The sequence below is a fragment of the Rhinatrema bivittatum genome, chromosome 4 (genome assembly GCF_901001135.1).
Source record: "Rhinatrema bivittatum chromosome 4, aRhiBiv1.1, whole genome shotgun sequence".
NCBI lineage: Eukaryota > Metazoa > Chordata > Amphibia > Gymnophiona > Rhinatrematidae > Rhinatrema > Rhinatrema bivittatum.
This window is the reverse complement of record NC_042618.1, coordinates 218,170,692-218,183,005: the sequence shown is the minus strand read 5'-3', so window position 1 is coordinate 218,183,005 and position 12,314 is coordinate 218,170,692. Positions and strand designations below refer to the sequence as shown.

The 12,314-nt window shown below is 43.1% G+C and overlaps 1 protein-coding gene across 4 annotated transcripts in view; it reads left to right on the top strand.

Moving 5' to 3' along the window:
- Positions 1-12,314, top strand: part of CHPT1 (choline phosphotransferase 1) — a 79,387-nt gene that overhangs the window by 38,119 nt on the left and 28,954 nt on the right. For all 4 annotated transcript variants that reach the window (XR_003856409.1, XM_029599710.1, XM_029599711.1 and 1 more), the window contains exons 4-5: positions 4,484-4,568; positions 11,821-11,952. Coding sequence is in view for 3 of the 4 variants with exons in the window: in XM_029599710.1 (XP_029455570.1) it covers positions 4,484-4,568; positions 11,821-11,952 (217 nt within the window). In the remaining variant the exon portion in view is untranslated. The remainder of the gene's footprint in view (positions 1-4,483; positions 4,569-11,820; positions 11,953-12,314) is intronic.

The window sequence follows — 12,314 nt, the reverse complement described above, 5'->3', positions numbered from 1 at the left end:
AATCCCGCGTACTTTTGCTTGCGTCTGATGTGCCAGCAAAAGTACGCCAATTCGCGCGGTTTGAAAATCTACCCCAGCGTGAACTTAATAGCAGGTAATGGACTTCTCCTCCAAGAACTTATCCAATCCTTTTTTAAACACAGCTACACTAACTGCACTAACCACATCCTCTGGCAACAAATTCCAGAGTTTAATTGTGCGTTGAGTAAAAAAGAACTTTCTCCGATTAGTTTTAAATGTGCCCCATGCTAACTTCATGGAGTGCCCCCTAGTCTTTCTATTATCTGAAAGAGTAAATAACCGATTCACATCTACTCGTTCTAGACCTCTCATGATTTTAAACACCTCTATCATATCCCCCCTCAGCCGTCTCTTCTCCAAGCTGAACAGTCCTAACCTCTTTAGTCTTTCCTCATAGGGGAGTTTAAGGTGTGAGTGAGGTGACGAGAGGGGCTGCATATGAGTGAAGAAATCTGGAGGGTGTAGGATGTGTGTGAGAGAAGGGATTGAGGTTAGGATAGAAGTATATGAGTGAATCCTTCTTCCCTCTCCTCTCCTCCTCTCTACTCATTCCCCTTACCTTTTCTCATGATCCTCCCTTTGTCTGCTTCCTGATTTTCCTCCTATGCCTCAGTCCCCCTCCATCTCCATCTCCTATTCCTCTTTCCCTTCCTTTCTAAGATCCCTGCTCTGAGATCTTCTTCTCTTTTCCTCCTCCCTTCCTAGCACAGATCATTGAGGTCTCTTTTCCACCAAAAAGAAAAAAATTAACCAGACACACACAAAATGTCAGAAAACTACTAACTCTTTATTTTTATAAAGAAAAATACAAATTATTTGGTATATAAATCTATGCAGATGTGCCACATACATTTCACAGAATACGAGGAACTCTTGCTGCAAAACCTACAGCTGAGTTGAGAACATCCCCCACACCTGAAACATTCTTTTAAGGATGGACATTCTCAGCAACTAAAACAAATATCTGTGACAGTGGAGGATGTGATAGATCACATTGAGAAACTAAAGAGTAACAAATCACTGGAACCAGATGGAATCCTCCCAGAGTTCTAAAAAAACTAAAACATGAAATCGCTAACCTGTTACGAGTAATCCGTACCATAACATTTCAAACAACCATGAATCCTGAAGACTGGAAGGTGGCCAATGTAATGCCGATTTTTAAAAAGGATCCAGGGTGATCTAGGAACTACAGGCAGTGAGCCAGACATCAGTGCTGGGCAAAATGGTAGAAGCCATTCTTAAAAACAAAATCACTGGCCATATTGATAGACATGTCTTAATGGAGAAGTCAACATGGTATAGCAAGAAGAAGTCTTGTCTTACCGATCTTTTAGAATTTTTTGAAAGTGTAAATAAACATGTAGATAAAGGTGAGCTGGTTGATATAATGTATTTAGATTTTCAGAAGGCATTTGACAAAGTCCCCAGCGGCGGATTCACGATGTTGGACCGGCCCGGGTATTCGCCGCCCGGACCGGCCCGGGTATTCGCCTCCCAGGCCGGCCCAGGACACATCACGTGGTCTGCCGAGCGCGGCTCTCACGGCCGCGCACGGCAGACCACATGACTGGAACGATCGGTCCACCGGGGGATGCCCGATCCCCCGATAGGCCAATCCACCCCTGATAGTCCCCCATGAGAGACTCCTCAGGAAATTACAAATTCATGGGATGGAGGCGGTTATGTTGAGGATTGGTAACTGCTTAAAAGGCTGGAAACAGAGGGTAAGACTAAATGGTCAGTTTCCAAATGGAGGTCATTAGTGGAGTACCACAGGGATCAGTACTGGGACCCGTGCTGTTTAATGTATTCATAAATGATCTGGAAAAAGAAACAAAAAGTGAGGTGATCAAATTTGAAGATGACACAATTATTCAGTTGTTAAAACAGTAATAGATAGTGAGGATTTGCAGAAGGACCTTGTGAGGATGGAGACTGGGCAACTGAACAGTAGATGAAATTAAATGTGGAAAAGTGCAAAGTTTTATATAGATAGGGTAAAATAATACTAACAACAGTTACACGATGCTGGGTTCTGTATTGGGAGTAACTACCCAGGAAAAGGACCTTGGAGTCCTTGTGGAGAATATGTTGAAATCCTCTGCTCAGTGTGCTGGTCATAAAACTACTCCTGCAGAGCAGTTGCATGCCAATTATCCAGATAAATTCTAAGATAGCTGGACAAGATTCAAAAGCCTACTTATCCGAATAAGTCTAAGGCTTATTTAGCCAGATAAGTAGCATTTTTAAGACTTACTCCAAGCTAAGGGCTGCAATGGAGCATTTTTTGAATAAGCAATCTGGACCCCCACCATGGAGAGTAGATTATTGGTTAAACAGATTATGCAAAACTGCTTCTCTTTATTTACTATCCCATCTTGATAGACTGTCCAGACTGTAATGAACGTGAAAGTGTGCACTAATGACCAAGTTACAGCTTTGCAGATTTCTTCATTAGGCACAGCTCGCAAATGAGCCATTGAGACAGTCATGGCTCTCACTTGGTGAGTCTTAATTGAGTCTGTAATCTGGAGCTCAGCTAGCACATAACCATGTGCAATACAGTCTGCTAACCAATTGGACAATATTCATTTAGCAGCTGCTCTGCCCAAATGGTTATGATCATAAGAGACAAATAGTTGCAAGGCCTGACGATGTAGTAAAGGGCATTTTCACCTTCATGTGCATGTGGTCTCGGAAAGAATGTGGGTAACATGATGGCGTGATTTATAGGAAAAGCTGAGACCGCCTTTGGTATAAAGTTTGGGTGGATGCTCTGCATCCACCCAATTGTGGAAGAACTGCATATAAGGAGAGCAATGCATCAGTGCCTGAAGCTCACTGACTTTTCTGGCTGGTGTGATCACAACAAGGAACAATTCTTTCCAGGTGAGAAACGTCAAACAAGCTGTCTCAAAAGGCCCAAAGGGTGGCTTCATAAGCTGTGCCAAAACCACATTATAGTTCCATGGAACAGATGGCTTGGTCGCTGAAAGCTTAATATACAATAGGCCTCGGCCTGTCAACAGTGTGGATCCCCACTTGAGGCATCAGAGGAGGAAGCATTGATGTTGAGGCTTGATGGCGGCGGCGCTGGGGCTTAATGTGCTGGTACTATATGGTCAACTGTGTCATCGGAGCCAAAGGCTGGTGCTTCTTTGGTGCTGGTTGCCCTACTAGTTTCAAGGAATGGCGCTTCTTGTTTTTTGTACCAGATGTACGCAAAGGGCTTTCCGACATCTGAGAGTGGCACTTTTTCTGCTTACTCAACCTTACAGAGGCCTCAGGCTTGCTGCAATGAGGTAGAAGCTTACTTGAGGTGCTCCTGCTCAACTCAGCACCCGGGGAGTTAGAAGAGGCTCTGTTCTGAGAGAAGGAATGACTGTATTGCCTCAGAGACTTAAGTAGTACCTCCAATTTCCAAACTCTGGATTTCTGAGAGCAACCGAGAAACATTGAACATGACTGCAGATAAAGAATATATGGTTCATTCAGTCTGCCCATCCACATATCCTGCTCAGCTTTACAATCCTTTCCTTTCCCTCAAAAATCCACTATGATTGTCTTAGTAACACCTTCATTTCATTCGTCCACCACCTTCTCCATAAATAAATATTTCCTTAGATTACTCTTGATTTTACCTCTTTTTCATTCTCATCCCAAGACTCCTCATTTTAAAGCCTCCATTACATTAAAAGACCTGCTTCCTGTGCATTTAATGCTGTCCCTGTCATATCTATCTGTGTAACCCTTATCTAGCACTCATCTAGGGTGTGTGGATATCTATCATATAGCAATCAAGACATGAAGAAACAAAAACATGAATAAGGAACTCGGCAAAGACAGTCAAGAAAGCATCATAAGCAATATTTTGTAGATAGAAAAAGGAAGATTTAACAGGTATCAGAGAAAGAAGACAGCCACTAACGATAGTGCTGAATGAAGCATGATACCAAGATTATTATTTATATGTTGCCAATTCCGTTCTACCTTTCTTCTTGGCTCCTTTAGCCCCCAAGTTCAATGCCCTTGTTTTATGTAACTTTGCTTGTTTCAGCCTTCTTGTTTGGTTACTCTTGTTAATCCCCTAAGTTCCATGTAAACCGGCCTGATGTGAATTCCATTCGTGAAGTCCGGTATAGAAATATATATTAAAATAAAATAAATAAATTACAGATAGAGAGGAAACAAGGTTGAAGTTTGTCAGGAGACAGAAGATACAGTAGTATGGTTGATGAAGGACTTCTTATCCAAATAGACTACTTCAGTCTTTGAAAAATAATATACCACATGTATCATTTTTTATTAGATTAATCAATTGATATATTTTGAGCCAATATGCTTCCTGTTCAAATCTGCTTTTCTTAATTAGGAACAATACACACAAGCATAATTAAGTTTGTTGATTTCCTTACATGCAACACTTCTAATATACATTTTGGTGCATTTTCTTTTTCAGAATTGATGTTACTGAAGTTCAAATATCAATTATTATTATATTTTTGCTGTCTGCATTTGGTGGTACCACTCTATGGGACTATAAGGTAATCTCACTAAGCATTTTAACTTGTGTTTCTTTTACTGAATATGATGGTCCTTAACTTTTGTACAAGATTTACATATGCCCAGGCCTTAATTTATAGACAAAAAGGAAGTGGGGATGGCTGGAGGGTAGGTAAGGAGCAGGGCCAAGGCTGGGTGTGAACTCTCTCTCCCCCCAAACGCGCGCACACACACTCACACACATTCTTCACACTGCCAGCTCTGCTCCAATTCAGCAGGTCCCAGAAAAAAAGGTGGGTTATTCTGCCAGAAATATATTTATTTTAGACATATTATATAGTCATTCCATTTATAGATCGCAACGGTTTATAAAGTGACATTCATAGTCATAACAACAGACCAACAATGATTGGTTACAGATGTAGTATTCCTGTACAGGCATTAAAATCTATTAAGGCCTGAATAACAGACACAAAAAGGTGTTAAACTAACACAAGTTCAACATTTATATACAGTAATGCCAATCATCAACACCAGGACTGAAGCCTTAATGATTGGCACTACTGCTAACAAGTTTCAATCTTGGGTTCATTCAATTCCTTTTTTTTGTCTGTTCTTTGCTTTGCAGTGTCTGCTTCCTCTTCCCTACAGAATAGGAGGACAGGGCTAGATTAGAAGGCAGAGTGGCTGTTTTTTCTGCTTTATGTAATCCAGACTCACCCTCTCACCCTTCCTTGTTGGATGCATGGAGGAGAGGGCTGGAGCAGAGCACCCCTACTGCTGTGCTGCTTAAGTCTTAAAAGAAGTGCCAGAACTCCATTCCCCCCACAAATTAAGCCCTGCATATGCCACATCTTAGTGCAATAATTTTTTTTTTAATGTGCATGTTGTGGAAAAGTTTGTTCTTACCTGATTATTTCCTTTCCTTGAGTTCAGCTATACCAGTTTAAACACATGGGTTATGCCCACCAATCAGAAGATGGAAGCAGAGATTAACAGGCTTGCTGATGTCAACTTATATAAGCTCCCATGTCGTCTTCAGCCTGCCAGTATCCTGTAACAAGCTAAGAATAACATACTAAAAACAAAACATTCCCTCTCCCCCAAACCAGGAGATTTCCAAGGGAGAATAACAAATTAACATAATAATTAGGATTAACGAAATAAATTAATATCCCCTTACCTGTCCGTTGAAGGTTTGACTACAATTATATGTGCACTTTCTGAAGAGAAATAACTGTAAAATACCATGTTTGGCAGATAAGGGAGGGTCCTGGACTGGTCTGGACTCAAAGAAATATTATTAGGTAAGAATTAATTTCTCCTTCCTCTTCAGCCAGCCAGACTAGTCCAAATACATGAGGTGTTACCCAAGCTATACCTCGAGTGGGAAGAACATTGCCAACCCCTTTCAAGATATCCGAACCAAAGGATGTTCCTCCCTGGTTCTACCATCAAGATGATAAAGTATCGCAAAAGAATGTAAGGGAAGACTAGGTTGCCATTTTGTAACTCTTCAGTGACGAAACCGACCAAAGAAAATTCTTATGTCCTGTTTGGGTTATTTGCTCCAGAGACTAGACCTTCTACTCCTTCATTGGGAGCTTCAGGACATAGTTCCCAAACTCTCAAAATTTCCCTCTCTCTTGGAACTACAAAAAGACTGAAATCTACCATATGACCTAGACCTTTGATATCCCAAAGGCTTCTAGAAGGCAACAGACTGGATGATCCTTGCTGTTCATCCTCTGGGAGACTGTGAACTTTACTCCCCTAGACTGTGACCCTTTTTCTCTAGTTCCTCACCAACTAGAAGCCTGCCCTGGAAGAGAATCTTGGTCAGCTGACTCCTAGATGTTAAATCCGCAAACCAACTCCACGGCGACACATGCCTAGCCACTATACTAGAAGCTATGCTCCTAGCTGAGGTATGAACTAATCAAAGATGCATCTTCTCAAATGCTGCCCTCCAGTTTGTTGTGCTGCCTTCACCAGGTTTGAAATGTTACTTTCTTGCAAAGCTTCCTGCATACCATGAGACAAGTGCAAACCTGTTTTAGTCATAACACAGTCACACGCTGCCACCTGAAGAGACATACTAGCTGTCTCAAAGGCCTACTTGAGATCTGCTTCTATTTTTTTCCATCCTAGAGTGCCGCACTACCTTCCAAGGGAATCATGATTCTCAACATCATGGCACAAGCCAGCGCATCTATCTCAGGAACACTTAAGTTTCCCTCCCCTTGGGAGGCAAGGGGAGATGGTCTCCTTTCTTTCTTTCTTTCTTTTTTTCAGCGAGCAAACCCCTTGTTATGGTTTCGAGGTGTTTGAGTGGATTCTTGGGTACTGTGGGAGATGACCACGTCCACGGGGAGGAGCCCTGTGGGGTGCCACACTACTGGGCTAGACTCGGGACGCCCAAACACAGAGTTTTGTCTTTTATTGTTCAGCTGATGTATACCAGAATTTCTAAGCAGGGAGAATCTGGATCCCGGAGAGTGGGTGGTGTTGGCCAAAGCCTTTCAACTGATAGTGGATCGCTGGAGTCTCCTGTCCACCGACCTGCTCACAATACAAAGTTTCCCCGATTTTTCTGTCGCAGAAGAGATCAGTGGTCCCTGGGGATCGATGCTCTCATTCAGATCTGGCCAGAAGAAGAGTTGCTATACGCCTTCCCTCTGTGACCCCTGCTGGGCAGATTCATTCACAGAATCCAGCACCACAGGGGATTAGGCCTACTAGTAGCTCCAGACTGGCCCAGGCATCCGTGGTATTGCAAACACATGGAGACTCCTGGTGGAGACCCCCCTTGTGCCTCCCACCACACAGGGGTCTGCTACAGCAGGGACCAGTCCTTCACGAGGCTCCGACTCTATTCTGTCTTATGGTCTGGCTCTTGAGAGGGCTCACCTGATGAAGCGAGGATAGTCTGTGGCAGTAATTGCCACCTTACTCCGTGCTCGGAAGTTCTTTATGTCCCTAGCGTATGTGCGGGTCTGGAGAGTATTTGAGGCCTGGTGCAAGGAACACTGTGTCCCCTCTCGGGTGGTCAAAATTCCACTAATTCTGGAATCTTTTCAGGATGGCTTGAAAAAAAGGTTTGACCCTTAAATCCTTGAAGGTCCAGGTAGCGGCGCTCTCCTGTTTCAGGAGCCAGGTGAATGGAACCCACCTGTTGGCTCATCTGGTTGTGTCCCGTTTTCTGAAAGGGGTAAAGCACCTTCGGCCACCTCTACGGTGGCTGGCTCCCTTGTGGAATCTTAATCTAGTATTGGAATTTTTGGCAGGGCCCTCCTTTTGGCCGCTGTGCAGTCTTTCCTTGCATTTATTAAACTTGAAAATGGTGTTCAAGGTGGCTATGGGCCAGATTTTAAAAACTATGCGTGGGCGTAGATTTGTGCGCTCAACCCGGCGCGCACAAATCTACGCCCGATTTTTATAACATGCGTGCGCATGTTATAAAATCCAGGGTCGGCGCCTTCCTCTGTTCCCTCCGCCCCCCCCCCCCAGCCCTACCTAACCCCTCCTTACCTTTAATTTTTAAGTTGCGCCTGCCAGCGACAGCCCGCCCGCACAGCTGTGCCTGGAGGCTCCGGCCCGGCCCCCTTTTTCAAGCCCCGGGACATACGCATGTCCCAGGGCTTGCACGCACCACCGAGCCTATGCAAAATAGGCTCGGCGGGCACGGGGGGGGGGGGGGTTTAAAAGGGTTCCGCACGTATATTATGTGCGTAATCCTTTGAAAATCTACCCCTATATGCTCAGCACGTTGCATCTCTGAACTGCAGGCATTGTCATGTTGGGAACCATTCCTGCGGATGATTCCAGGAGCATTACAGCTTCATACCGTTCCATCCTTCTTGCCCAAGGTAGTCTCAGAGTTTCATTTGAATCGGTCCATTTCGTTGCCATCCCTAGATAAGCACAAGAACATGGAAGAATTCTGCCTTCTCCGTCATTTGAATGTCAGTAGACTTTTGGTGTGGTATCTGGAAGTTTCAGAACCAGTCCAGAAGGACTGCCTGTTTGTCCTTCATGGTGGAAAGAAGCAGGGCGAACCAGCTTCGCAGGCTACCATAGCTCGCTGGATTAAGGAGGTGGTCACAGAAGCCTATGTGGAGGCAGGAAAGCCTTTACCCCTTCAGGTTAAAGCTCATTCCACCAGGGCTCAGGCAGTCTCATGGGTGGAAGCTGGACTGCTGTCTCCCGTCGGTATCTGCTGAGCAGCGATGTGGTCCTTCTTACACACCTTCTCCAGGTTCTGTCACCTGAACGTTCAGGCCCGAGGACGCAGTCTTTGCAAGGGCGGTGTTAACTGGACCACGGGCAGCTTCCCGCCCCAATCAGGAGTGGCTTTTGTACATCCCATTGGTCCTGAGTCCATCTGGCTACACCCCAGGAAATGGAGAAATTACTTACCTGATAATTTCGTTTTCCTTAGTGTAGACAGATGGACTCAGCATCCAACCCTCTGCTGCCCAAGAAGAATGGTGCCAAGGATTCGCCCATGGAGTGGATATCGATTCCAAGAGATTACGGGTAAGCCGTCATCCAGTCCCTAGATCAGGGCATCTGATTCTTACAGGAGTTCATTGTTTATGATTGGTTGAGTACAGTTACGGTTATCCATTTGTAATCATATTTTTAATCACGGGCCGAGGTCACTGCTGGGGTGTTATCTAGGTGACGTCAGCTTTGAAATCTGACTCCGTCTCCACCTGCTGGGAGGGGAGCATAACCCATTGGTCCTGAGTCCATCTGTCTACACTAAGGAAAACAAAATTATCAGGTAAGTAATTTCTCCATTGGCACATTTATTTATTTATTTTGCTGTGCTTTATTTTTACCAGTGAAGCAACACAGCAGAATTATGTGGGTCTACCTGTAGGAAGAGGAGAAATATCAAATGCTTATAAATAAATAAAATAAAATAAAAATGTTTGAGTACTGTTCTGTTTAATCAAAAAGATTAGATCTGTTTAAGAGGTGTTGTCTAAGATTCAGGACATCTTGCTCTCTCATGGATTTTGTGACTGTGGACGGGTCACTATATTTTCCTGTACTCAAATTTATCCAACTGTAATTCATTTATAATTCTTTCTCCTTGCCTCCCCTTAAATTCCATCACAGTGTGCAAGCTTTGAAATCAGCTACCAGATGGTCCACCACACAGGAATCAGTGTGTGGTTTCCGAGATGCTGAAATCATATACGTTGGGATCAAAGGCACTACTGCATATACATATAGAGCTCTTATTAGCTTTAGGCTGGGCCTAATTAAAACATTTCTGTGATTACATAGAATTCTTAGAACTGTTAGATAATTGGATTTAAACTAGATGAGTAGATTATTTTTAAAAAGCACTGTCTGCCATTGCCCCACCAGAACTGCCCTTGCAGGCACCCTACACACCCCATCTCTCAAAACTGCGCATCTTTCCCTCACCAGCGAGAGACCCTTTACTATCGCTGGCACCTACCTCTGGAATTCCCTCCCCACTCCCCTCCATCTAGAGCCATCCTTACACAATTTTAAAAAAGGAATTAAGACTTGGCTCTTCAAGCAGGCCTACCCCGATACGAACCAAACATAGCCAGTTACCATGACCCACCCTTTCCTGCCCCTTGCTTTTTGTGCCTTCCTGTACCCTCAGTAGCTCCTCCCCTGTAGCCTTTTCCCCCCTAGAACCCACCTTTTTAACTCCATTATATTTGGATCATATTCCGTTATATTTTGCACTGTTGCTTTCAGCCACTACAGGTATTGTTGCTTGCATCCTTGTCAGGCATAAGATGTATATAGTTCCTGTTGTACCCAGTTTATGATGGTTCTCTCCTTCCGCCTGTCGTTTAATTTCCATCTTTTAGTTCTTTCTCCCTTCCCCCCTCTTTCCTTTCTTGCCTGCCCCCCTTCCCCCCCCCTTCATTGTAATTTTCCTTTCTTCACTTTCATTGTAAACCGGTGTGATGTGTTCTACGAATGTTGGTAAATAAAAGTTCATAAATAAATAAATAAATTAGAACTGTGTACTATAGGAAACTTAGTCAAAATAGTTACATTTGAATAATATCTATAGTTACAAGAAATTTAATGTTACTTCTTTTTTACCCTCTGCTGCCTTTTGGAAGTTTGTTACTGCAGGTGTCTGTAAAAGGTAACTACCTTGCTGCAAATCTATTTTAGGATCTTTTTATATTATTATATGTAGTATGGAATCATAGTAGGCAGATAGTGTTTGGTTTTCCTGTGCCACTGGTGTGTTATGATGCAGACTTCTAATGAATTATCCTTTTTCTCCTTGACAAAAATGCCATTGAGAGTCTAAATTCTAATATGTTGAAATGGATAAAGCAGATTAAAGAAAATCTGTTTATTCTGAAAGTGTATATAAAGGGACTAGCAAATATCTATGCAACCTCAGCTTTTACTCATGGGCAGGGCTATGCACTGCTCCTCAGTCTTGATAAATGATTCTTCTAAGAACACTAACCATACATTTTTTTTTTTGCTTCAAATCTTTTTTATTAAATTTTTACCACAATCAAATGCATAATAGTAATAAAGACATGTGACTTAAGGGCGGTGGATCTGCGCACCCTCAAACACTGACAGAAAACAGCTATTTAACCAGCTGGAAGTAGAATCCTACACCAAAATAAATCCCCACCAAAACCCCAAACTCAACCAAGTATGTCAGTGGTGATCACGAAAGAAATAAGTTGAGCATTACAACAGCCAGTAAAAACAGGCATCTATCACTAAAGAACATTCAAATAAAAACTCCGAGTTCTGTGAGGCATATTTTCAGAAAAGATTTACACTTGAGAGATCAATTTGTTTTCAGTATGATATTCCATGGCGCACAGATGAAGTAAAGCCAATTATGTAGAATAACCTTTTTTGCTAAGAAAAGTATTTTATGTACCCAAAGTTTGAGACGGTTATTGGCAAACACAATGTCATGTAAATCGTCAAACGAAAAAGTCCAGCTTTGAAAGGGAGAGTAACCCCCGTAGCCTCCTGAATATGTCATTGGACAGTACTCCAGAATTTCTGTATGTCGGGACAGTTCCAGAACAGGGCTCACCATACATTTAAACATTAGAAGCATGCTACTGATTCTAAAATACAGTAATTGGACTTCAGGGAAGGAATAATTCAGTTTAAGCGAGGCCGAGGGATTAAAAAGAACTATGCCTTTCTCTTTCAATGTTACGTTAACTCTGTACAAACATTTATAGCGTATTTGCACCAGCAAACCAGACATGTCATATCTGTTTCCTCCCTGTAAAGATCCCATTGACAGGACTGCCACTGAAAACCTTCCCTATCCTTGGAATAATTGGCGGAGCACTGCTTTCCTGTTCCAGTTACTTCAGAGTCATCTTAAGCGGTGGAGTTGGCAAGAATGGCTCTACAATAGCAGTAAGTTACACATTAATGCCCACAGTTTTGGTACCCGGCGCATGTAAAATCTGGGGGCTATAGGCGGGGCCATGTGCGCGCCAAGTGCATTTTAGAAACAGCCTGGCCATGCGTGTATCTCCCGGTACGCGCAGAAGTGCTAAAATCCCTCCACTTGTGCGGTAGAGGCGGCATTTGCACACACATGTGTGTGTCCATATAAAATTGTGCACATGTACATGTATACAGCTTATTTTATATCATCATGCATATACATGCGTATGTTATAAAATAGCCACGTCTCTGGATGTGAGCTGCCTTACATACGTACATGTGCGACCGTGTGCCGATTTAAAAGTTGACGTCCCTGTACTGGAGGGATG